Source organism: Galleria mellonella, unplaced genomic scaffold, assembly GCF_026898425.1.
Source record: "Galleria mellonella isolate WM207_F2 unplaced genomic scaffold, CSIRO_AGI_GalMel_v1 utg778, whole genome shotgun sequence".
Lineage (NCBI taxonomy): Eukaryota > Metazoa > Arthropoda > Insecta > Lepidoptera > Pyralidae > Galleria > Galleria mellonella.
Genome location: NW_026442150.1, coordinates 557,635 through 583,793, shown reverse-complemented (window position 1 = coordinate 583,793; position 26,159 = coordinate 557,635). Strand labels below are relative to the sequence as shown.

At 37.9% G+C, this 26,159-nt stretch overlaps 1 protein-coding gene across 1 annotated transcript in view; it reads left to right on the top strand.

The window, feature by feature from the left end:
• LOC113509564 (1-phosphatidylinositol 4,5-bisphosphate phosphodiesterase epsilon-1-like) overlaps nucleotides 1-26,159 on the top strand; it is a 195,406-nt gene that overhangs the window by 86,734 nt on the left and 82,513 nt on the right. The window contains exons 5-6 of the mRNA XM_052901273.1: nucleotides 8,069-8,227; nucleotides 19,665-19,810. Of these exons, the coding sequence (XP_052757233.1) occupies nucleotides 8,069-8,227; nucleotides 19,665-19,810 (305 nt within the window). The remainder of the gene's footprint in view (nucleotides 1-8,068; nucleotides 8,228-19,664; nucleotides 19,811-26,159) is intronic.

The following is a 26,159-nucleotide window of genomic DNA, read 5'->3' as shown; positions in this document are numbered from 1 at the left end:
CCCTCTGGTAAGGTATGACGGCTGATATGATTCCCGTAACGATCCTGGCATAGAATAGGCCACCCGTTCCTTTCCCGTTGGTGTCGTAAGAGACGACTAAAAAAAGACAAGGGATGGGCATCAGCGTCCCTCTTAAAACATCCCCAAAGCCTGACTGCAGTTGCCAATTCGCCTGCCATAGTCACTACTGGCAAAATCCCTCAAGTCTATATTCAGCATAGAACAATCAATGATTGATTAATGATGTCTCGATGATTATTACCACATACGTCCATACATACAATCATACATACAATATATCTAATATATAAAATTCTCGTGTCGCGGTGTTTGTTACCAAACTCCTCCGAAACGGCTTTACCGATATTTATGAAATTTTGTGTGCATATCGGGTAGGTCTGAGAATCGGCCAACATTTTTCATACCTCTCAATGATAAGGGTGACCCACATCTAAATTTTTTTATTTTTATTTTATTATGATTTAGCATTGAAAAATACATACAGATTAAATTTTTCACGCTTTTACGATAAACCTCTGTTTTTTAATCGCGATTTTTATATTCCGCAATAGGGTTACAAGATAGCAATCGAATATAATAATTGTAGGACGATATATTTTCATGTATAGTTCTAGAAATAATGTATATGGTAAAACAACGTTTACCGAGGTAGCTAGTATATATATATATATATATATATATATATATATATATATATATATATATATATATATATATATATATATATATATATATATATATTGACTTCCGCTTGATTACAAGCGACAGAGCGTTTTGTCTGTCCGGACTGTTCGTTTTATAGGCAATTTCGACCTAACTACATTTTTTGCTCGTTACCAATCCACCTTGGCTGATGGGCCAACGCGAAATAGGATCACTTCAAAACAAAATTGGCTTTCTATGGAGTTTCGTAGTAATATAGGTTAGATTAAACTAATACATAGGTCAAATAGGCTATTCGTGAGCCGGCGAGCCCCATCTTAGACCACAACATCGCTTTACGTTTGGTGAGATCGTGACTAATTGCGGGACTCTTCAATAGTAAAAAAGGTCCATTTTACACACGTGTACGTGTACAAATATGTGCACACACATACATGCGCGCTTACACACGCGCACACACACACGCACGCACGTTCGCGCGCGCGCTCGCGCACACACACATACTCACACACACACACTCACACACACACTCACACACACACACACGCGCACACACACACGCGCACTCACACACACACACACACACACACACACACACACACACACACACACACGCGCGCGCGCACGCACGCACGCACGCATTTACGCACACACGCACGCACACACACGTGTGTAAATGCGTGCGCACTCATATACACACGCACTAACTCACGGACGCACGCACGCACGCACGCAGACACAAACACACACACATGCACGCGCACACACAATTACATGATATTTTATAGATAATGCGAGATATATAATACCATTGTCAACATTCTACTAACCGTCCTATGTCCGTGTTCTACCGCTTGTACCAAGAAATTCGCTCAGAGGAATTGTTCAACATGATGCCCACGGCCATTTTCTACCATCGACAGGGAGTTCACATTCATAACTTAGAGCCTAGATGGATGGAAGAACCGACAAGCGATGGGGAAGACAGGTTCTCAAGTGACGACCCCGTAAGGGCAAAGGCAGTGTAGTACGACTCCTTACTAGATGGAGTGACGACCTCAAATGTATTGCAGGAAGTCAGTGGATGCAAGTGGCTCAAGACCGTTGCTCATGGCAGTCTAAGGAGAAGACCTATGTTCAACAGTGGCTGAGATGATTATGTAGAATCTGCATATATATCATTCTAGATAAAAAAAAATTCCAAATCGGTTTACGACTAACGGAGTTATGACCTAACAAACACAGAAAAAAAATCACCTGATGGTAAGTGACTACCGCCGCCCATGGTCATCCACAACACCAGCGGCATTGCAGGTGTGCTGCCGGCCTTTTAAAAAGGAATATGCTCTTTTCTTGAAGGTTATGTTGTCGTATCGATTCGGAAATACTGCTGCTGGAAGTTGATACCAAAGAGTGGTTGTGCGTAGGAGTGAACACGGTGCTTTTTGCATGAAAGCTAGTAATAATATTTAAAAAAAAAGCAATAAAAATAACATATCGTAATATACTAATTTGTTTTTTATACCACAGAGGTGGTAAACAAGCATACGGCCCATTTCGTCATAGTCGTAGAATACTGACGGATCTGGTAAAATATTACATATAAAGACCCGTCGGTGAATACGACTATGACGATTTGATGGTGAGCGGTTACCGTAAACTACAAACGCCTATGATACCAGGGGCATGACGCGCACGTTGCCGACCCTGAAGAAACCTCTTTACCCCTTTTTTAAGAAACCCATGCTGTAGTGTCTTGGAAAACCCTTACATTATTATAATAGGCTACAGTGACCGTTTACCATCAGACTGGCTGTATGCTTGTTCGCGACCATTGTGGTATAAAAAGAAAACAGATTTTAAAGTAAATAGGTCTTTTATGGGAATGGGCATTAAATGTTATAATAAGATACCGAAGGATATTTTGGATCTGCCTTTTAATAAGTTTAAAACTGTTATTAAAAACACTTATTGAACAAAGCCTGTTACGCACTAAAGGATTACTTGAATGACAAGCGTGCATGGTGTTAGTGGATCATGCGCGGGCTGCCAACGACCGTGTAATATTAGATATAGTACATTTAAATAAACACACATAATGTTAACAGAGATTTGAAAGAGTAACTGTTGAGTTTCTCGCGGGCTCTTCTCAACAGATGACAACATTCCGAACCCTGTAGTAAATTGAAAAAAAAATGACGATTTAAAAGTGCTTGTTAACAAGTCTATTTGAATTAAAAAAAAGGGTTGAATTTAAATTTGGAAAAAAAATGTAAAATTGATTTTTTATTCTTTTTTTCCTGCGGAACCCTAACGCGTGCGTGCGCCCAACATGTCTGTCGGTCTTTTTATCATACTGTATTCGTATATCTTCAGGCGAAATGGCAATACTTATAAGAATATTACTAAAGTAATTGTAAAGACAATGGTACGTATTATTATCTCGTTTAATAGAAAGAAATAAAAAAGTAACCAAACGAAAAACTGATGCGTGCGTGTGTGTGTGTGTGTGTGTGGGTGGGCATGAAAGTGTGAGTGGAGGCGTGCGTGCGTGCGTGCGTTCGTGGGCGTGTGTATGTGTGCTATGGTCCGAGTGTTTTTATGTGTGTGTGTGTTTTTTTTTACAACACAGGGGGCAAACGAGCATGCGGCTCACCTGACGGTAAGTGACTACCGCCGCCCATGATCACCCACAACACCTACGGCATTGCAGGTGTGCTGCCGGTCTTTTAAAAAGGAATATACTCTTTTCTTGAAGGTTATGTTGTCGTATCGGTTCGGAAATACTGCTGCTGGAAGTTGATACCAAAGAGTGGTCGTGCGTGGGAGAAAGTGCCTTGAAAAACGCACGGTGGAGGACCGCCACTCGTCCAGATGATTGGGATGAAACTGTGGGGTTGATTGGGGTTGGGATTTACGTGTGTGTATGCGTGATATAGTACAAACATGTATGAATGAATGGCCCATAAATAGTCATTACAAATAAACAAACAAATCTTTTATTTATTTATTTAAACTTTATTGACCAATAATTTTTTTTTTATACAACTTAGAATGGCAAATAAGCTAACGGCCCACCTGATGGAAAGTGGTAACCGTCGCCTATAGACATGAGCAGTAGCATGGACATAACAGAGTATACTGTTTCGCCCATGATACCCCCCACGCGTTGCCATTCCTGAGGACTCAGGTGTTACTCCTCTGTACCAATAAAATGTGGTACAAAAGGCGGACTTAATGCTTTAAGCATTCTCTACCAGTCAACCTTTAGGATGTGTAGAGACACTCGATGGCGGTTTAAAGAAAAGTATTTATATATTAATACCTATATATTGGGGGGAAAGGGATTGTTAGTAATGGGGACTGAGAATCCCATTGCTAGCAATATACCCAACCAGGTCGACCTCCTCGCGGTTCCTCGTGAAAACTATCATGGTTAATTCATCATGATGGGCCTGTTTTCTTCTATCACCCACTAACTACCATTTTCACCCATTAAATATATATATATATATATATATATATATATATATATATATATATATATATATATATATATATATATATATATATATATATATATATATATATATATATATATATATATATATATGTATATATAGTATTCTTTATAATACTAATACAGATTATCGTTAACCACATACCCCCTCTTTTGTTACGCAATCGCGTAACAATATTCCAACAAAAGACGGCGACAATAAGAAATACGCAGAGACAGGTTGATCTCTTAATAAATGGTTCGACGTTGTGCGACAGTGTTTCTCAAACTTACAGGTGATTATTTACGACACAAATTTGTACAAGTGGCGAAGCTTAATGCCGTATAACATTCTCTACCAGTTGACCATTAGGTGTAAACAGAAAGCGCATGAAGGGCAGACGTGGTGAGAAAGTTGTGTTTGAATGACCGTGTTTCGGTTTGAAGGGTGGGATATGGCAGTGAATTTACTGGGTACAGAGAAATAACACCCGAGTCCTCAGGAATGGCAACGCATGGGGGGTATCATGGGCGAAACAGTGTACTCTGTTATGTCCATGGTACTGCTCATGTCACTTTCCATCAGGTGGGCCGTCAGCTTGTTTGCCATTCTAAGTCGTATAAAAAAAAAAAAAAATTATATAAAAGAACAAGTTTACTTTAAGCTGATCGTGTCTGGATACCTTTTTAATGTCTATTGCATAAAAAAAAACCATAGCTGTCAAGTTTATTTTTTTAACTATTTTTCCTTTAATTTTGAACATGAATTATATCACCTTGATTTGTTTCACTATAAAAAAATCATGCAAAGAAGGGTTAACGACCTATTCTCGTACCTACAAAATATATATAAAATCTAATATATAAAATTCTCGTGTCGCGGTGTATGTTACCAAACTCCTCCGAAACGGCTTTACCGATTTTTATGGAATTTTGTGTGCATATCGGGTAGGTCTGAGAATCGACCAACATCTATTTTTCATACCCCTCAATGATAAGAGTGACCTATCCCTAAATATTTTTTTTTTATTTTTTTGACAATTTTTTTAATTTTTATTTTATTATGATTTAGCATTGAAAAATACATACAAATTCAAATTTTCACCCTTTTACGATCAATCCCTGTTGTTTAATTGCGATTTTTATATGCCACAATATGGTTGCAAGATGGCAATCGAATATAATAATTGTAGTACGATACATTTTCATGTATAGTTCTAGAAATAATGTATATGGTAAAACAGCGTTTACCGAGGCAGCTAGTAAACTCATAAAGATCGGTAGAGCCGATTCGAAAGACTGCAACCACAAACATGGTAACACGAGATTTTTCTATATAAAATAATAAGATAATAAATAAATCGCAAACCAGTTTGAGAAGCACTGTCTTGTAAATGCCTTATCTGAGCATTGCAATTACCGGTAAGCAAAACCGACAGTAGGGAGAGATGTAAAGTGATTTAAAAAAAATGATAAAACGTGATAATTGTTGATATAATAAATAAATTGTATAATAAAAAAAAAAAAACAATAAATTGTAGATTTCTAACCGACTTTAAAAAAAGGGTTTTTATACAACTTAGAATGGCAAACAAGCTGACGGCCCACCTGATGGAAAGTGGTAACCGTCGCCTGTAGACATGAACAGTACCATGGACATAGCAGAGTATAATACTATTTCGCTCCTGATACAAATAACCATTTTTTATCCTTTACGAGAAAAATGGCTTATTTACGAAGTGATTTTAAGCAATACAGCATAAATTTTTATTCAATTAAGTACCTTAAATACATTGTTCATTTAATATAGATCAATATGGCCGTTACAGTATGTAATTTAAATTAATATTTCCGAAGATATTACAGATTTAAAATGCAGGGACATAGTGGTGCGGCGGTACCGGCCCAGCCGCACTCGCCCTATAGCGCTTTATCATGTTTGTATTGTCTAATGACAAAAAAACTCTAAACGTTGTTTACAAGGACATTCTGTAGTAGGTAGGTATATTTAGTGTGAACATTGCACCCGTGCGAAACCGGGGCGAGTCGCTAGTAATACATAAATAAAATAATATAGTTTTGAAAAAATTATAAAAAAAAAACTTCTAAAAAGAAATAAAATAGAGGTGTTTGAACCCAACAAACCTCGGGAGGTTTCCGTGGAATCCTAAAAGACAGGATATCCAGCAGGACAGTCTTAACGACGTCCTGACAATGTAGTAAATATTTTGTGCAACGCAACCCCCGACACGGTCATTATGGGGGCGACGAACCCATTACAGTAACTAAATTAATACATAGTGGTTGTTTACCTTAGATTGTATAGATACTTGTTTGTATTCGACTTTGGTACATAGCCTCTCTTTAGTACCTACTACTGGGAAATTACAGTGGCATTAAAGTATCTTAAAATAATAAATGTGACTCAATTTACATAAACACGGAATCTGTTTTATGAGTTTCAAATAAATATTATTTCTTTAAATATGTACATATTATTTTTATGTATTTATGTAAGTGTTTATATGCATTTGTGTATGTATGTATGTATATGTGTATATGTATGTATGTATATGTATGTATGTATATATATAATAATGAGTAGGGATATATATTTACATTATTACATATATCACATCTTCGTATTTAGAAATAATAGAATTCTCATCGCGCCTCCGATCAAATTGTTTATTACTCCTCTCCATCCAAAGGTTGGCTGCAAGAGATCGCTCTCAGCGATAAGGTCGCCCATTGTTGTCTCACTGTGATCATTTCTTGTAATTGTTTGTATCTATAATAAGTTTACTATTGTAATCTTATGGGGGAAACAATAAAGAGTATCTATCTATCTATTAGTCTACTAGTTGTACCCCGTATCTTTACGCACGTGATTTAATATTTAAAACCTATTGGCTGACTTAGTATTAAACCTACCTGTGTACTATTTATTATATATATATATATATATATATATATATATATATATATATATATATATATATCATCATCATCATATCGGCCTTTAACTGTCCACTGCTGAACATAAGCCTCCCCCTTGGGGGGATTTGCCAGTAATTGCTGTAGCATATTATGTTCACGTACTGGCCACTAATAATTTTGTAAATACTGGCCGGTAACAATTTGTTCTATTTATTCTTTCAATAAATAGATTAGTTTTTTACCACTCGCTTACGTATCACTACAGCTGCCACACTTGGCAGGCGATTTGGTGATGTTTTAAGAGAGACGCTGCTGCCTCTTAGCTGTATCTCTTGACTATTAACTTAGTCGCCTCTTACGACACCCACGAGAAAGGAAGGGGTGGCCTATTCTATGCCGGGACCACACGGCTATTAGAATACCTTCTAATTATTTATTTGTTTATTTTTATTTATATTATAAATATTATTATATTAATAATTTACCAGAGCGACACTTTGTATGGATTGTGCTCAGAGGAATTGTTCAATATGATGCCCACAGCCACTTTCTACCATCGTACGGCTCGCCATAGACAGAGTTCGCCCTCATATCGTACAGCCTAAATAGTCGCGTACAGCGCGGTTTCAGAGATGTTTTCTCTTACGAACACTCAGGTTATGGAATGATCTCCCTGCCGAGGTTTTTATAAGAGACTACAGCATGGGGTTTTTCAAAAGGAGGGTAAAGAGGTTTCTTCAGGGTCGGTAACGCGCGCTTAATACCCCTGATATTGCAGGTGTTAATAAGCTACGGTAACCACTTACCAACAGGTGGGCCGTATGCTTGTTTGCCACTTCAGTGGTATAAAAAATGTTTTATTTTTAACCGACTTCAAAAACCGACTTTTTTTGGAGAGTCGTATCTAAAGAACTGTAGTTGCATAACTGAATTCCATTGTTTCAGGTACCTCCAATAGATTATCTGAGACAAGTCACGTTGGACCTGGGCGGAGAGGGCGTGCTGGGGGCCGTCAGCGAGCGTCATATGATACGCAGGGCGCCACCTACACACACGCAGCAAGCGAAGAGCACCGTACGCGCCCTCATTCGAAGATTCAACGAGGTACGTCTACCATTAAAATGCATGGTGTTGTAAATTTTTATTATAGGGTAAATAATTAATTTAACCACTGTCCCATTCGTGTTTCTGCCGTGAAGCAGTTGTGTTTGCATGGCTGTGTTTATTTTATAAATAGAAATTTTAAATACGTTGGGAATGCGTAAAGGAAATTGGTAAATGAGAGGAATAAGGGATTTATGTGGGATAGGAAAGGGGGAGGGGGGGGGGGCACTGCAGTCGCGGAAAGGACTGGGACACCGCACTGCTGTGGTCACTACCTCATTATCATTCATTAAAAAAAAGTAACAAATAAACTAATCAATTTTATTTGATGCAAAATGCACTGCAAAATGCAATTTATCAGAGGGAGACTTTGTATAAAAGTCGATTGCTTGGATACCTCTGTCCCATTCGAGTTTCAACCGTGAAACAGTTGTGTTTGCATGGCTGTGTTTCGGTTTGAAGGGTGGGATATGGCGTGAATTTACTGAGTACAGAGGAATAACATCTGAGTCCTCAGGAATGGCAACGCATGGCGGGTATCATGGGCGAAACAGTACACTCTGTTATGACCACGGTACTGCTCATGTCTATAGGCGACGGTTACCGCTTTTCATCAGGTGGGCCGTCAGCTTGTTTGCCATTTTAAGTTGTATAAAAAAAGAAACAAAAAATGCACCCGTGCGAAGCCGAGGGCAAAAATTTTGTAAATGCTGCAAATATAAGAATTCATCGTAAAAGCCTTCGCGAAGCGTAAAGAAACAAAATTATCGGAAAGCGAGAGCAAATTCTTTCGATAATTACATAGAACCTCTCACGAGTCAAATGGCGTAGGGCGGGAGTATGTCGATAAATCCAATATCTGATATCGATTAAAATGTAATTTTTATTGCCAGATAAATGGGGAGGTTCGACGGAGAAGATGAACAGGGAAATGTTGTTTTTAACAGGAAGTCTGCTTCGCGTACACACAGAATGTAGAATGATCTTCTTGCCTACGCTTTCCGTAAAGACTACAGTATGGGATTCGTCAAAAAGAACGTAGAAGGTTTCTTGAGGGTCGGCAACGCGCGTGACATCCCTAGTTTTATTGGCGTCCATAGGCTATGGTTACCTTGTTTACCATCAGACGGGCCGTGTGCTTGTTTGCCACCAAAGTAGATAAAAAAGAATGTTTTCAATAGATTTTTTTAAAATTAATGAATGGATAAATATTTATTTACAAGAAACATTTTTTTATACAACTTAGATATGGCAAACAAGCTGACGGCCCACCTGATGGAAAGTGGTAACCGTCGCCTATAGACATGAGCAGTACCGTGGACATAATAGAGTATACTGTTTCGCCCATGATATGTCCCATGCGTTGCCATTCCTGAGGACTCAGGTGTTATTCCTCTGTACCCTGTAAATTCACGCCATATCCTATCCTTCAAACCGATACACAGCCATGCAAACACAACTGCTTCACGGTAGGAACACGAATGGGACAGAGGTACCCAAGCAATCGACTTTTGTACAAAGTCTCTCTCTGGTAATCATCGTCATCAAATCAAATCATCTACTACTAACTTTTACCAATGACTTTATCAAAGTTCTTAGAGATAAGTTGTTTAACAAATATACAGTGATTTATGTACATTTCCCATACGAGGCCTTAAATATTCTTTACCTTTCGATATTGGAGTAATTTTTTTTTTACTAAATCACCAATATATATATATATATATATATATATATATATATATATATATATATATATATATATATATATATATATAGGCGCTCAAATATAATGATATAGTGACGTGAACATATCGATAAATAGAATATCGATTGTCGATAAAACGTATTTCTTTACTAGTGCTAGAACGTACGGACTTTTAATGCCTTTTTATTTAACTTTGTCACGACATTGAAAATAAACCTGTGTACACATTTAGATGTTTCTTTATATATATATATATATATATATATATATATTTATATATTTATTATATTCTATAACGTGTAGTCCCAGCATAAAATACCCCTTCCTTTTTTTTTATACCACTGAGGTGGCAAACAAGCATACGGCCCACCTGATGGTGAGTGGTTACCGTAGCCTATGAACGTCTGCAATACCAGAGGTATTACGCGCACGTTGCCGACCCTGAAGAAACCTCTTTACCCCCCTTTTGAAGAACCCCAACTTTTGAAGAATTTCCTTTACCGTGAGTGTCGTAAGAGGTGACTAAGGAAGCTTATGGTGGAAGGATAGGCAGCAGCGTCTTTTAAAACATCTCCAAATCCTAACTGCAGTTGCCAATCCGCCTGCAAAGCATGGTAACTACCGGCAAAATCCCCCAAGGGGAGACATGTTCAGCAGTGGACAGTTAACAGCTGATATGGTTTTTTTAATGGGTGATAATGGAATGGCAATCTCGCCTGCGCCGGGTGTAGTCTCAGCATAGAATGGGCCATCCCTTCTTTTTCCGTAGGTGTTGTCAGAGGCGACTAAGGGAACTTAATGATCTATAAATGGGCATAAGCGTCCCTCTTAAAACATCTCTAAAGCCTAACTGGAATTGCCAATCCGCCTGCCAAGCGTTGCAGCTGCCAGCAAAATTCCCCTAGGTGAAGGCTTATGTTCATAGTGGACAATTAAAAGCTGGTGTGATGATGATGATGATGATTAAAGTAATGATGACATAATTGTGAATACCGTATCCAATTCGGTGTAGTAGTTTTAACATGATACCGAGATAAACATACAGCCAAATAGACTTTTAACTAAAGCTTTTATGGTAATGATTATGATGATGATGATGAAGACAATGATGATAATAATTTATGATGCTTGATTGTTATAAACTTTATTATTGTTGTAATTAGGTTAAATTTAATAATCATATTTATGTAGAAGGGACACGTAGCGCCATCTGTTATCGCTTTGAGATTAACTCAGCGCACGCCATATTATTTTCCTCCCTCTGATTTCGTCTGTCACTTGCGTTGCACGGCTAAAATATGTATTAAAATTAAATATAAGATAAATTAAAAGTTCTCGTCAATTTTTCCATCCAACCATCTCAACAATTATATAGCACACTGTAAATTGAGTTAAAATCTTTAACAAAATATCTTTAAGCAGGCTAGCAAGAAAGCTAAACTCAGTAGAACGCTATCAAGTGGGTCTCAACAAGTGCGATTTCTGTCTAATTTCTCTGAACTTTTCTTGATTTCGAGTCTTCAGTAAAGTTGATGTCTCCAGAAAGTATTTTATATAATGAATGATTGTGTCCCACTAATAACCAACTTCAATTTTGATAAAACCCGTTATTGATTTTGATAAAAAAATCTTTCTTCTTTGTCTTTAGGACTAGTCTGAAAGACTATTCTTTCTGATAAAAAAAGGAATTTTGCAAATCGGTTTAAAATTAACGGAATTATGCGGTAACAAATATAAAAAAACACAAACTAATTGAAAAACCTCCTTCTTTTCGAACTTGGTCGATATATAAATAAGTAATGGCACCCGTGCAAATCCGGGATATGTCCCTAGTTATAAAAAAGCAATTGAAGACCGGCGGTGTTCTCATCTATCACTGCATCAAAATGCAACTGAATTGAGAACATTCTTTTTTATTGATTCCTTGAAGAAAATGTTTCCTTCTATATTTCAAGGGCATAAGCTTTTTTGGAGACTCGAAGTGGAAAGTGCAGTTGAAAGGTCTACCGAATTTTTTTCAGGCTTTAACCTTCTTCAGACGTATCGGCCCTATCGTACCCTGATCTGATATCTCAGATAAAATTGTATCTACTTTTTCTAGACGCGCAAAGATAGGAATTAATGGGCATCAATAATTTACAGAGATGTTCTAAAACTTCTGATTTGGGTTCAGCTAATATAGATTGAATGAGACCAATATTTACTTTATTTAGGTGAAAATGGCGTTATAATTCTTCTCTTTCCTTCGAGTTTATATGACATTCTAACACTACATGTTGCACATCATCGATGGTAGCACAAACTTGACAATTAGATGACCAAGACTTTTAATTGGATAGGAGACACACATTGTCGAAAATTACTCAATCAATGATTCAAAAAATATTTGATTATTTGTCACTTGGACAAAATCGCTAGTAAACGCTAGTGAAGAAATATTCGAGACTTCGGATACCCACGCGAATCGATTTGCACAAAACCTTCCCCGAGCGATTATAAACAGAAATAGTATCAGAGGAACGCAGCCACCAGCAAAATCTAGTAAGTCTGGAAACTTCTTTAACAATCCAAACAATCGATTGCACGAAATCGGACAACTTTAACGATTATAGTCGATTTTAGTTTCGTTGATAAAGTAGAACCATTGTCTGGAAAACTTATTTCGGAAAACTGAATCTATAGTTATTAATTATACTAGCTTTTACCCGCGACTTTGTCCGCCTGATAAATTACCAGCATTATTTGTTTTAATGATTGGATTTGCAACGAGCGGAACTCTTGTCCAACTTCGGTGTGCCTTTCAACTTGGCCAATAAATTTTGGCGGAAATTAAGTAGACGGGAGAGTACCCCTTTTTCTTAATTGTAAAATAATAAACAAACTCTCTCGGCTAATGGTCTCTGTAGTGTTACCAGCTTCATGATTAAAATTTACATTGCGATTATCCGAACAAGTTAAATTTAATTATAACAAGCCCCGAAACGCGCCGCCGTTATGGCGCGAAAACGAAAGTGACAGGTACAGTGTACTATGGAGCAATAATTTTTTTTATAGATTAATAAATGTCAGAATTGTCGAATTCGAGTGTTAATGCGTAAAATGAAATGAGAGAATGTAAAAGTAATTAACTTTTTAACATCTTGATTATCTAAGTAGAATTATGCTTAAAACTTGAGCCGATATTTTTTGGCGAAGCATTTATATCATCGTCATTATTTATTTATTTATTTATTATTATATTATATTTATATCATATCAGCCGTTAATTGTTCACTACTGAACATAATCCTTGGGGATTTTACCAGTAGTTGCCATGCTTGGCAAGCGGATTGGCAACCGCAGTTAAGCTTCGTTGACGTTTTAAGAGGGACGCTACTACCCATCCTTCGCCCTCCCTTAGTCGTCTTCTTATGACATCCACAGTAAAGGAAGAGGTGGTCCATTCTATGGCGGGACCATACGACGTGTATGAATATATACATATATAATATTGTAACTAGACTACATCTGTATATAGAAGGTAATTAGGAAATAATCATATTGGGGGGGGGGGGGAGTCTTAATGAAAACACCAGAGGCCAAAACAATAAATTGTAAAATATTTGTCCGTCTGTCATTCTATATGTTTGTTCTGATATCACACAAAAATTACTGCACTAAACTGAATACGGTTTTTACAATTACATTCCTGAACGTCTAATTTAAACTCTGGTGTATGTTTCATCCCAAAAACAAGGAATTACATAGAAGGAATGATAAAATAAAAACTGTAAATCATATGGTTGCCTCCTTTTTTCTTATGCAAATATAATTAGTAAAGAGAGGACGAAAGATACACCATCAGTTGCTATTTATCTCAATTCATAGCAGGCTAGTGTATAGAAAATGTTTGATATGTCAATTGTTTGTCAATGACAAATTTTACATTACTAGATTATATATTGGACACAGTTTATGTAGAAAGTACGCAAGCGGGTTGTATCTGAATTTGGTAGGGTTATACGGCCGTGTAACATTTTCCATACACTAGCCTGCTATGAATTGACAATTTTATCACTCCTTCTATGTAATTCCTTGTTCTTAGGTTTCATCTCGATACGCTATCTACGCGTATACGTAGTTTACTTCATTATATTTGTTATTACTGAAATCCACGTGTAAGAAGTTGCAAGCAAAAAAATAATGTCGTCAAATATAATGGCGCTTAGATCGTAAGCCCTTTATAAAAATTGAATGACACTATTCCTTTTTTGAGTAGGGTATTTGTATTTTATAGCTGTAGTAGCGTTCAGGAATCGATAACGACATTGATAATAGAGTAAAATTGGATGATTTCTATGTATATATATATATATATATATATATATTGTTATTGTTATTATTATTGTTAGGTAATAACATCTTGGGCTGGTTTTTAAAAGGAAATGGCATAGTTCGATCGTAAAACATTACCAAACGCCTAACTGCGATCACCAACGACACGTATCTTCAATGTACAGACATGGTTTTGTTTAAATTTTATATTAGTTAGATATATAACACCGCATTGTCCCGGCATAGAATGAACCAATACTTCCTTTTCCGTGGAGGTCGTAAGAGGCGACTGAAGGAGTTTAATGGACGAGGAATCGAATAGACAGCAGTGTTTTAAATTTTCACCTAAGTCTAGCGGTTGCCACCAAGCCTGCCAAGCGTGGCAACTACTGGCAATAACCTCTCCTTGACAGGGAGGCCTGTGCTCAGCAGTGGACATTTAATGGCTGATATGAAAAATGTACTATTTAGAATAGAGAAGCACATTTTTTTATACAACTTGGAATGGCAAACAAGCTGACGGCCTGCTTGATGGAAAGTGGTAACCGTCGCCTATAGACATGAGCAGTACCATGGACATAACAGAGTATACTGTTTCGCCCATGATACCCCCATGCGTTGCCATTCCTGAGGACTCAAATATTATTCCTCTGTACTCTGTAAATTCACTGCCATATCCCACCCTTCAAACCGAAACACAGCCATGCAAACACAACTGCTTCACGGTAGAAACACGAATGGGACAGAGGTGAACAAACGACTTGTGTATAAAGTCTTCTTCTGCACATAGACTACTTTCTATACTAGTAAATCAATATATCTCGGACAAAGTTACGTGTAAAGGCTATATATAGTACAATGAAAACTAATAAAGCAAAATAGTTCAAGAAATAGGTAATGGAAAACGAGTGTGGTTGCAATGGATTTTAAGTCTTGTTGTTGAAGTATCTAGAGCTTTCAGTTCTTTGTAGAATTTGAATAATAGACTAAACGCTTATAACGTGGTATCCCGACACTTTGCTTCTTTTCATTTAAGAGTTTCCTCTTGTCGGTGCAACTAATTCATGCATCTTCTTCCAACCAGCGCTATCCCAGGCCGTATCTTTGACCTCCCTATACGGCATGACACCTAGCGTTTCTTTTATCTGTCCCATGTAGTTATTTCTAGGTCTTACTCTTCCTCTTTTGCCGTCTATTTTTCTTTCTACTATGCTCTTTAAAAAATTGTCATGTGGTATAAGATGGCCCAGCATTTTGCCTCTTCTGTTCTCTGTTGTTTTTATTATTGTTTTTTTCTCGTTCACCCTTTTCAAGACTTCCTCATTTAATACTCATTCCATGGCTATGCTCATATAAATCAGTATTTATTTCATCATCATCATCATCATCATACCAGCCATTATCTGTCCACTACTGAATATAGTAACTACTGGAAAGCCCTCCAATAGTAGAGGGGAAGGGATTATTAGTAACGCGGACTACAGTCCCATTGCTAGCAATATGCCCCATAAGGTCGACCGCCACGTGATCCCCCTGGAAACCACCTTGCTGAATTCCTGGTGTATTCATCACGACGGGCTAACTGACCTACCTTTTCATTCTCACCTATCATCCGTCACTGGTGCCCCGCCAGTTTATACCAATGGGGGTAACCATTCCATTATCATCAATTAAAAAAAAAACTCGAATAGGCCTCTTCCATAAAGGGTATTTTATATATATTCTTTATTGCACTTGTAAGTTACATATAAAATAATGTATTTATAAATGTTGTGAGCAAGGGTGGACTTATCTCTGACAGAGATCTCTTCCAGTCAACCCAGTACAGTGAGAAAGCATTTCATTAGCGGGCAGCTGAAGTGCTACAACTATTAATACATAGACAAATATACAGTTAAATGAAATATTAAAATATATAATAAAATATTACATAAATACATACACTATAAATACATACAATACCTACCTACTTATATAATAAATGTTAAAATAAATAAATATACTACTTGCATTAGAAATTTCGTTTAATGATTTTAAGATTTGACAGTTCAATTAGAAAAATACAAAAAAAATATATATTACTCAAGGGAAAGAAAATGTGATTTCAACCTCTTCTTGAAAGAGGTAGTAGAGGGACTCTCTTGTATGTGGGAAGGTAGTTTTATTTTGTAGTCGCCAATCTTGGCAGGTGGGTTGGCAGTCGCAGTTTCGCTTTTGCTGATGTTTTAAGAGGGACGCTGCTGCTTATCCCTCGAGTTTTAAGTAAGTAGAAATGAAATGAAATGAAATGAAATGAAATGAAATTTATTGCGTATTTAAGTAGGCTTAATAAGACTTGATATATTATTTACCAGCCATAGTTTTAAACAAATTGTCATTATATATTCATTATTTTACTTAGAAATACCGTAATAACTTTAAATAGAGACAGTGGGTCATAGGCATATTTAGGGGGAGGACGGGTGGGTCACGCCCAAAGCAAAATTGACTGGTGTCCAGAGAGCTAGTTTTTTTTATGCAACTTAGAATGGTAAACAAACTGACGGTCCACCTGATGGAAAGTGGTAACTGTCGCCTATAGACACGAGCAGTACCAAGGACATAACAGAGTATACTGTTTCGCTCATGATATCCCCCATGCGTTGCCATTCCTGAGGACTCAGGTGTTATTCCTCTGTACCCAGTAAATTCACTGCCATATCCCACCCTTCAAACCGAAACACAGCCATGCAAACACAACTGCTTCACGGTTGAAACACGAATGGGACAGAGGTACCCAAGCAATCGACTTTTGTACAAAGTCTCCCTCTGGTTTATTATTTATTATTATTTATATATTTATTCACAATTTGTGTTCGTTGTATTTACATTATTTTCACCGGCACCTTTCCTGCACTGGATTACCCAAATTAAATTATTTTCTCTCTAACTACACTGGGTTGGCTGGAAGAGATCTCTTTCAGAAATAAGTCCTCCCTTGCTAACAAGTTGTTAAACTAACCGCTACATGTATTGTTCAAGTGCAATAAAGAATATATACTTGATGTTTCTATCCCATAAAAGAAAAACAACTACAATTGGAACAAAATCAGTTGTGTTGATCTAAAAACTAAATTGCTGAACGGATTTTGATAAAATTTCTATGGGGCCGACCTATAAGTATATCCTTTCAGATAAAAAAAGAATTTTCCAAATCGGTTCACAACTGATCGAGTTATGAGGTAACAAACTCAAAAAAAGAAAACAATCAAACCTCCGTTTTGATGTCGGTCGAAAACAATACAGGTCTTACGTCTCACGGCGGACCACGAGTGGGACAGATGTACCCGCAGGTGACTTTTACACAACCCCCCCCCCTCTGTTATCTGTAATAATGTATTTAAAAATTTTTTGAGCAAACATTAGGAATTATAATCCGTTTACGGACGGCCCCGAGTTCTGGGAAGCTACGTAATTTGTTTTGAACTCCACTGCTACGTGTCTTTCTGTTTTAATGAGCGCATTCTACACAATTTTGTTTTCCTAGAAATTTGTGTGAGATAAAATTTTGGTTTTGAGAGTTTAAGCCGATGGTAAGTGTATTGTATAATACTTTTTTATAATAATGGAGTGTGAAAAATAACAAGAAACACGTAAAATGACAAATACAATCATAATAAAACAAAGATAATCTTTATTCTACCTATAACCCTTTCAGATCCAAGATTTTTCTTCTTTCACATAAAATATATTTTCGTGTTTTGGAGCCAAGCCATCTTGGCATGCACGAGACTACGAGAGGGAGTTTTACCAGAGGGAGACTTTGTACAAATGTCGTTTGCTTGGACACCTCTGTCCCATTCGTGTTTCAACCGTGAAGCAGTTGTGTTTACATGGCTGTGTTTCGGTTTGAAATGTGGGATATGGCGTGAATTTACTGAGTACAGAGGAATAACACCTGAGTCCTCAGGAATGGCAACGCATGGAGGGTATCATGGGCGAAACAGTATACTCTGTTATATCCACGGTACTGCTCATGTCTATAGGCGACGGTTACCACTTTCCATCAGGTAGGCCGTCAGCTTGTTTGCCATTCTAAGTTGTATAAAAAAAAAGACTACTACCTACCACCTAACCGCTAAAATGATTTCTTATTGGCTGGTTTAGAATCTCACTGTCATGTTATTTCGGCTTCGTGCGTAAAAATGAATTGCGCGCGGTTTTAGAATTTTTTAAAGTTACAACTCACGCCCGTATCGTTCAGGTCTGAAAGGGTTATGGACTTTATCTAAAAATAAAAATGTGTAAGAAATTACCAGACTAGACAGACTTTGTACAAATGTCGTTTGCTTGGACACCTCTGTCCCATTCGGGTTTCTACCGTAAATCAGTTGTGTTTATTTTTTATTTTTAATGGATGATAATAAGGATACGCTGGCGGAGCACCAGTGAAGGGTGATAGATGAGAATGAAAACAGGCCAGTTAGCCCATCATGATGAATTCATCAGGAATTAACCATGATAGTTTCCAGGCGGAACCGCGAGGAGGTCGACCTGGTTGGGTATATTGCTAGCAATGGGATTCTCATTCTCCATTACAATCCCTTTCCCCCAAACTAGTAAAAGCTTGAACGCACCGAGCAGAGGTAGCTAGTTTTTAATTGTAATTTAATTGATAAAATGTAGCCTATGCCCCTCTTCATTCCATACAATACGTGTATACCAAATTTCATGAAGATTGGTTGAGAAAAACTTGTTTTGCCACAATTAATTACCTTAAGGTTGTCTTGAAAAGATTGCTCTCAGCAATAAGACCGCCTTACTGTACTTATACAACTGTATCGTTGTGTTTGTAAATTGTCTTGCTTATTTCCTATATTGTATAATGCAAATAAAGCATACTCATTCATACTCATTCATTAAAGTCGGATTTTGAATTAAAGACTCGGTGGAACGACGAGCTATGAGAATTGTCGATGATCCCAAGCTTGCAAGCGGTATCGAACCCTTAGTCTTAGGAGAGATTTTGCCTCAATCTGCGTGTTCTACCGCTTGTACAACGGATTGTGCTCAGAGGAATTATTCAATATGATGCCTACGGCCACTTTCATCGTACTATCATCGTACGGCTCGCCATCGACAGGGAGTTTACCCTCATGTTCTACAGCCTAAATGGTCGCGTACAGCGCGGTTTTAGAGATGTTTTTTCTCCGCCGAGGTTTTCCCAAGAGACTACAGCATGGGGTTCTTCAAAAGGAGGGTAAAGAGGTTTCTTCAGGGTCGGCAACGCGAGCGTAATACCTCTGGTATTGCAGGCGGACATAGGCTACGGTAACCGCTTACTATCAAGTGGGCCGTATGCTTGTTTGCCACCTGAGTGGTATAAAAAAAATCTTGTAAAACACAGTTTGAACAACCAATTACCTGTTGTTCCAGGTCTCAGCGTGGGTGACGGAGTTGGTACTCTCGCAGACGACCTCCGAGGACCGGAAGGCGGCCCTCGCCTGTATCCTGCGCATCGCCCTCACCTGCTGGAACATTGGAAATTTCAACGGCGCTATGGAGATTGTCGCAGGCCTGAAGTGAGTTAAATTTATCATTAGAAATAAATTTCGTCATCATCATCATCATCATCCAGCTGTTACGTCTATTGCTGAACATAGGCCACTTCTATACATTGTTATAAGGTAGACTTTAGACCAGAGGGAGACTTTGTACAAAAGTCGATTGCTTTGGTACCTCTGTCCCATTCGTGTTTCAACCGTGAAGCAGTTGTGTTTGCATGGCTGTGTTTCGGTTTGAAGGGTGGGATATGGCAGTGAATTTACTGGGTACAGAGGAATAACACCTGAGTCCTCCGGAATGGCAACGCATGGGGCGTATCATGGGCGAAACAGTATACTCTGTTATGTCCATGGTACTGCTCATGTCTATAGACGACGGTTACCACTTTCCATCAGGTGGGCCGTCAGCTTGTTTGCCATTCTAGGTTGTATAAAAAAAAATATAAATTTTTTATTTTATTTTTTTGTGGCTATCAGGTCGTTTGCGTTCTGTTTTGTATAAAAAAAAACCTGCTGTTACATAGTTGATGAATATTATTAATTAGGTAATTAGGTCTTCTCTAATTGTATAATTGTTACTTAGTATACATTGACGCTTGTCTGTGAGAGCTGTATACACCTTTAATTGATATGTTCATATGGTCTTAAGCTTGGTAATGAGGAGTGAGATGTTTTTGTTCAAGTAAACTTAGATTTAAGCATTTTTTAATAGTATTTTTTTCACTTTTTACTTACTTATAACATTGTACATTGTCTGCTTAATTGTTGTGAGCATATTGTTGGTGTGTCTTTTATAAATAAATAGGAAAAAGAAGTAAACAAGAAGAAAGAAGAACGTGTGCCTTCGACAGGGGTTTCTTTCGGCCTTCAGCTGTTTTATAGTCTGTAGGCCGGCGGAAACTACTTGCTGAAGGTGCATGCAGTCAACTGAGAAGGACCAAGAAGATAAGAAGAATGGAAAAGTTTCACGCTGGATTTTTTACTTTGGAAGGCAAATCACAAATCACAATTATAATAGATAGATAGATACTCTTTATTGTTTCCTCCAAAAGATTACACTAGTAAACTTATTATAAATATAAATAATTACAAGAAATGATCGCAGTGAGACAACAATGGGCGGCCTTATCGCTAAGAGCGATCTCTTCTAGGCAACCTTTGGATGGAGCAATATATATATTGCTATATATTGTAAAATAGGAATAAGTATTGAGACGACAAGGGACCTTATACGTCTTAAACTTAGTGTAAAGATAGATAGTACAGAGCAATATCTATATGTTGTAGTTACAATATCTATACATATATTGGTCCAATAACAAACATATTATATATCGGTTACTTAATATATATAATGCAATACCGGATCAGGTGGATAAGACGAACAATTACCGAAAACACATTCTGAAGGATGGCACTGAGGACATCTGTCGGGCATGTCGCCATCCCGGAGAGTTTATTTTTTATGGCAAACAAGCTGACTGCCCACCTGATGGAAAGTGGTAACCGTCGCCTATAGACATGAGCAATACCATGGACATAACAGAGTATACTGTTTCGCCCATGATTCCTCCCATGCGTTGCCATTCCTGTGGACCCAGGTGTTATTCCTGTGTACCCAGTAAATTCATGCCATATTCCATCCTTCAAACCGAAACACAGCCATGCAAACACAACTGCTTCACGGTAGAAACACGAATGGGACAGAGGTACCCAAGCAATCGACTTTTGTACAAAGCCTACCTCTGGACAGTCACTCAGACATGTGCTTTCGGGTTGTTCAGCTCTTGCCGACACTGAGTATTTGCACAGACACGACCAGGTAGCCAAAATACTCCATTTAAAAAACTATGCTTGGCTTTAGCCTGCATGGCTGAACATTTTACCCCCATAAAAAAGGTATAATTCCCATAAAATGTATTTGCATTAAATAGGGTAGGCATTAAATATGGCAGTCTTATATTACATAAGTCTCGAGCCATTTACAGGATAGCATGCCCTGTAAATTCATGCCATATCCCATCCTTCAAACCGAAACACAGCCATGCAAACACAACTGCTTCACGGTAGAAACACGAATGGGACAGAGGTACTCAAGCAATCGACTTATGTACAAAGTCTCCCTCTGGTAATATAATGGGGGGCCGGCAGTGGCATTGCACCCGTGCGAAGCCGGGGCCGGTCACTAGTCACTATTAATTCCTTCTTTTTGAATCCTCTTCGTTCTTTAACCTCGAAATTTTTAAAAGCATGAAAAACAGTAAATCGACATAGTGCGGCCAATCATTGAAAGTGGGGGGGGGGGGAGAGATTGTTAGTAATGCGGACTACCAATCCTATTGCTGGTTATATGCCCAAACGGGTCGACTATCACGTGGTCCCCCCTGGAAACCATCGTGCTGAATTCCAGATGTATTCATCACGATGAGCTAACTGACCTACTTTTTCATTCTCATCTATCATCCTTCACTGGTGCCCCATCAGCGTATACCGATAGCGTGGGCGGGGCTACCATTTCATCATTATCACCCATTAAAAAACCCTTCAAATAACCATCGTGGTTAATTTCTGATGAATTTGCCACGATGTGACAACTGATTTAATTCTCACCTATCATCCCTCACTAGTACCCCGCCAGTGTATACCAATAGCACAAGTATGGTCACCATTCCATTTTCATTGCATAATAAAATAAAACCCTTCCTACCTTTACGTGTTTTTTTTTATGGATGATAATGGAATAGTAACTCCACCCGCGTTATCGGTATACACCGGCGGGGCACCAGTGAAGAATGATAGGTGAGGATGAAGCAGGTCAGTTAGCCCATCGTGACGAATTCAACAAGAATTGTTCACGATGGTTTCCAGGGGGAACCACGTGGAGGTCGACGTAATAAGGTATATTGCTAGCAATGAGGCTGTCAAACTCCATTGCTAACAATCCTTTCCCTCCCTTTACTTGTTAGACTCATCCTGTATTTCTCATATTCTTTTGTAATTTTACATATGTTAGGGTGAAATGAAAAATAGAATGCTTATAAATATAGGCACGTTTTACATAGACCAAAGTGCAACTCCGGTAATTATTGTGCTGTATTTTAGAATTTGTGTGAAGGAAAAAAATAGAAAAGAAATAATTTGACTACACTTATTTACAAGCTAATTATATTGTCCATTTTCAAGATTCAAAATTTTCTGCATTTAACTTAGAATGGCAAATAATCAGACAGACCACCTGATGATAGACTTCTTTACAAGCTATTTAAATTGTGCCTTTTTCAAGAATCAAGCTATTTATTTATTTAGAATTTCCTTATCTTAAAATGGAAAATTTTCTTAACTTAGAATGGCAATTAATTAATAGTCTACCTAGTAGTAATTGTCGTCTAAAGACTTGACCAGTACCGAAGATATCGCACAGTATACTGTGTTGCCCAAGATACTCTTCATTACCATTCTCGAAGTCTAAGGTGTTACACTTCCGTACTCTGTAATTTTACTACCATACCATTCTATTATTTTACATTATCTATATTGCACTTCAGACCGAAACACAGCTATGCAAGCGCAACTGCTTCACGGCAGAAACACGAATGGGACAGAGGTGCCCAAGAATATTACTTTTATACAAAGTCTCCCTCTGGTTTTGTTAAATTAAGACAGAAGAATAACTAAGATCAGAAGCTTAACAACAGCGTCCTCTAAACCATCATTAAATGCCACAATGCGATTGAAAAAGCATAAAAAAAAACTAGTTAGTAATAATTTAAATACCCTATCTACTTTATATGCCACTTTGTAATCTCTAATTTTGTTTTTATATCTTCAGATTTAGACTTTCGCGCTGACTGTTTTATAAGAGACGAGAATTACTCGTGACCACGGCCGACGTAATTTGGTCGAAATGTCGAGATAATTCAAGTAAATTATTCCAGTTTACCTAAATGAGCGCCTTAATTCCTGTCTCTTATAAAACAATTATTGTACTGTATAACAAACTTTTTGTGTCGTCAAATTTTAACCTTAACAACCTTAATATAAAGACGAAATTTACAAACAACAATTCACAAGAGCATAGTGTAAAAAAATGCAGTTTATTTAGTGCTTTGGCCAACCGTTTTTTTCTTTGTTATACACGGGTTAATACTTCAATGATGAAAAACTGTAACGCACGTTTACGCGCTCCCGTCCGTTCTGCACCGGCCCTAATTCAGGGCTCGCCAACATTCAGCAGGCCGAAAAATTTATTATGATAATTGACAAAGTGTTGGGCCATTCGGTATTATCATGTTATTCTTTGACAGCGGTCGTCAACAGTTGTGCGTTAGGAAAAATCAGCTTTCGTCCCACGTCGACCCGTTTCATACAATCCGTCATAATTTGTGGCCCCTCGCTGATCCACTGCTCGACGCCTCATACATTATAAGTGTTACATTAATGCCTAGGGTTGTCACTTGTTAGAAAAACATTTTTATTTTTTAGGATTATAAACCCTTACGGTGTTGACATTACTAATTTTTTTTTTTTTATTATTGGATACAAAATTCTTCAAAAAGGGTATATTAAGGTGTCTTCAAGGTCGGCAACGCGTACGTGACACCCCTAGTGTTGCAGGTGTCCATAAGCTACAGTGACCGTTTACCATCAGACGGGCTGTATGCTTATTTTTTATACAACTTAGAATGGCAAATAAGCTGACAGCTCACCTAATGAAAAGTGGTAACCGTCGCCTATAGACATGAGCAGTACCATGAACATAACAGAGTATACTGTTTCGCCCATGATACCCCCCATGCGTTGCTGTTCCTGAGGACTCAGGTGTTATTCATCTGTACCTAGTAAATTCACGCCATATCCCACCCTTCAAAACGAAACACAGCCATGCAAACACAACTGCTTCACGGTAGAAACACGAATGGGACAGAGGTGCTCAAACAAACGAGTTTTGCACAAAATCTCTTTGACTTCTACTTCACTTATATTTTCATAATTATACTTTCACTTCTACATTTGAATAGAGAGTACTAGGGGATAATCCCTTATGAGGCTCTCCTCGTGAGGGATTTCCTCCTACTTATAGAGAGCGTTAAAAAAGCGCTAAATCAATTTACAGAAGCGCTGAAGTTTTTGTTTATTTATTGTTGGTAATGGAATGGTAACTCCGCCTGCGCTATTGGTATACGGTGGCTAGGCACGTCAGTTGTGAGGATGTAAGCAGGTCAGTTAGTCCATCGTGATAAATCCCACAGGAATTAACCACTCCACGACGGTTACCAGAAGAACCGCATAGAGATCGACCTGGTAGGATATATTACTAGCAATAGGGTTGTTTTTTTTTCATTAATGGATGAAAATGGAATGATAACACTTATAATAAAATCGTATAAAAAAAATTGTTTTTAACCAAGTTGCCAACCCTATGTAAGCAGCTGTTTAAAATTACGAGCAATACATTATGTTATTCTAGGGCGTTTCAATTTATTACCGACGTAAGTAGCGTGGCTTACAATTTCTATTCTTAATCATAATTTAAATTCCTTTTTGCATTAAGCTTAGGAATCCTAAATAATACACATATTAGATACTAGCTAAGCGCCCCGGCTTCGCACGGATGGATAAAAATAATAGCAACTTCCAGCAGCAGTATTTCCGAACCGATACGACAACATAACCTTCAAGAAAAGAGCATATTCCTTTTTAAAAGGCCGGCAGCACACCTGCAATGCCGCTGGTGTTGTGGGTGATTATGGGCGGCGGTAGTCACTTACCATCAGGTGAGCCGCATGCTCGTTTGCCCCCTGTGTTGTAAAAAAAAAGGGGGGGAAGGGATTGTTAGTAATGAAGAGGTTAGTCCCTCTTGCTATCAATATACCCTACCAGGTCGACCTCCACGCGGTTCCCCCTGGAAACTATCGTGCCTAATTTATCATTGAATTCGTCACGATGGGCTAACTGACCTGCCTTTCCATCCTCACCTATCACCTCTCACTGGTACTCCGTCAGTGTATACCGATAACGCAGGCGGGGTTACCATGCCCTTTTGTACCCATAAAAAATAGCCAATGTGAGAATTCTCATCGTGCCTCCGATCAAACTGTTTATAATTACTCCTCTCCATCCAAAGGTTGGCTGCAAGAGATCGCTCTCAGCGATAAGGTCGCCCATTGTTGTCTCACTGTGATCATTTCTTGTAATTGTTTGTATCTATAATAAGTTTACTATTGTAATCTTATGGAGGAAACGATAAAGAGTGTCTATCTATCTAAATAGATAGAAAGATAAGGTAGTATTTTATATTAGCTGTGACGGCCCACCTGATGAAAAATGATAACCGTCGCCTATAGACATGAGCAGTACCGTGGACGTA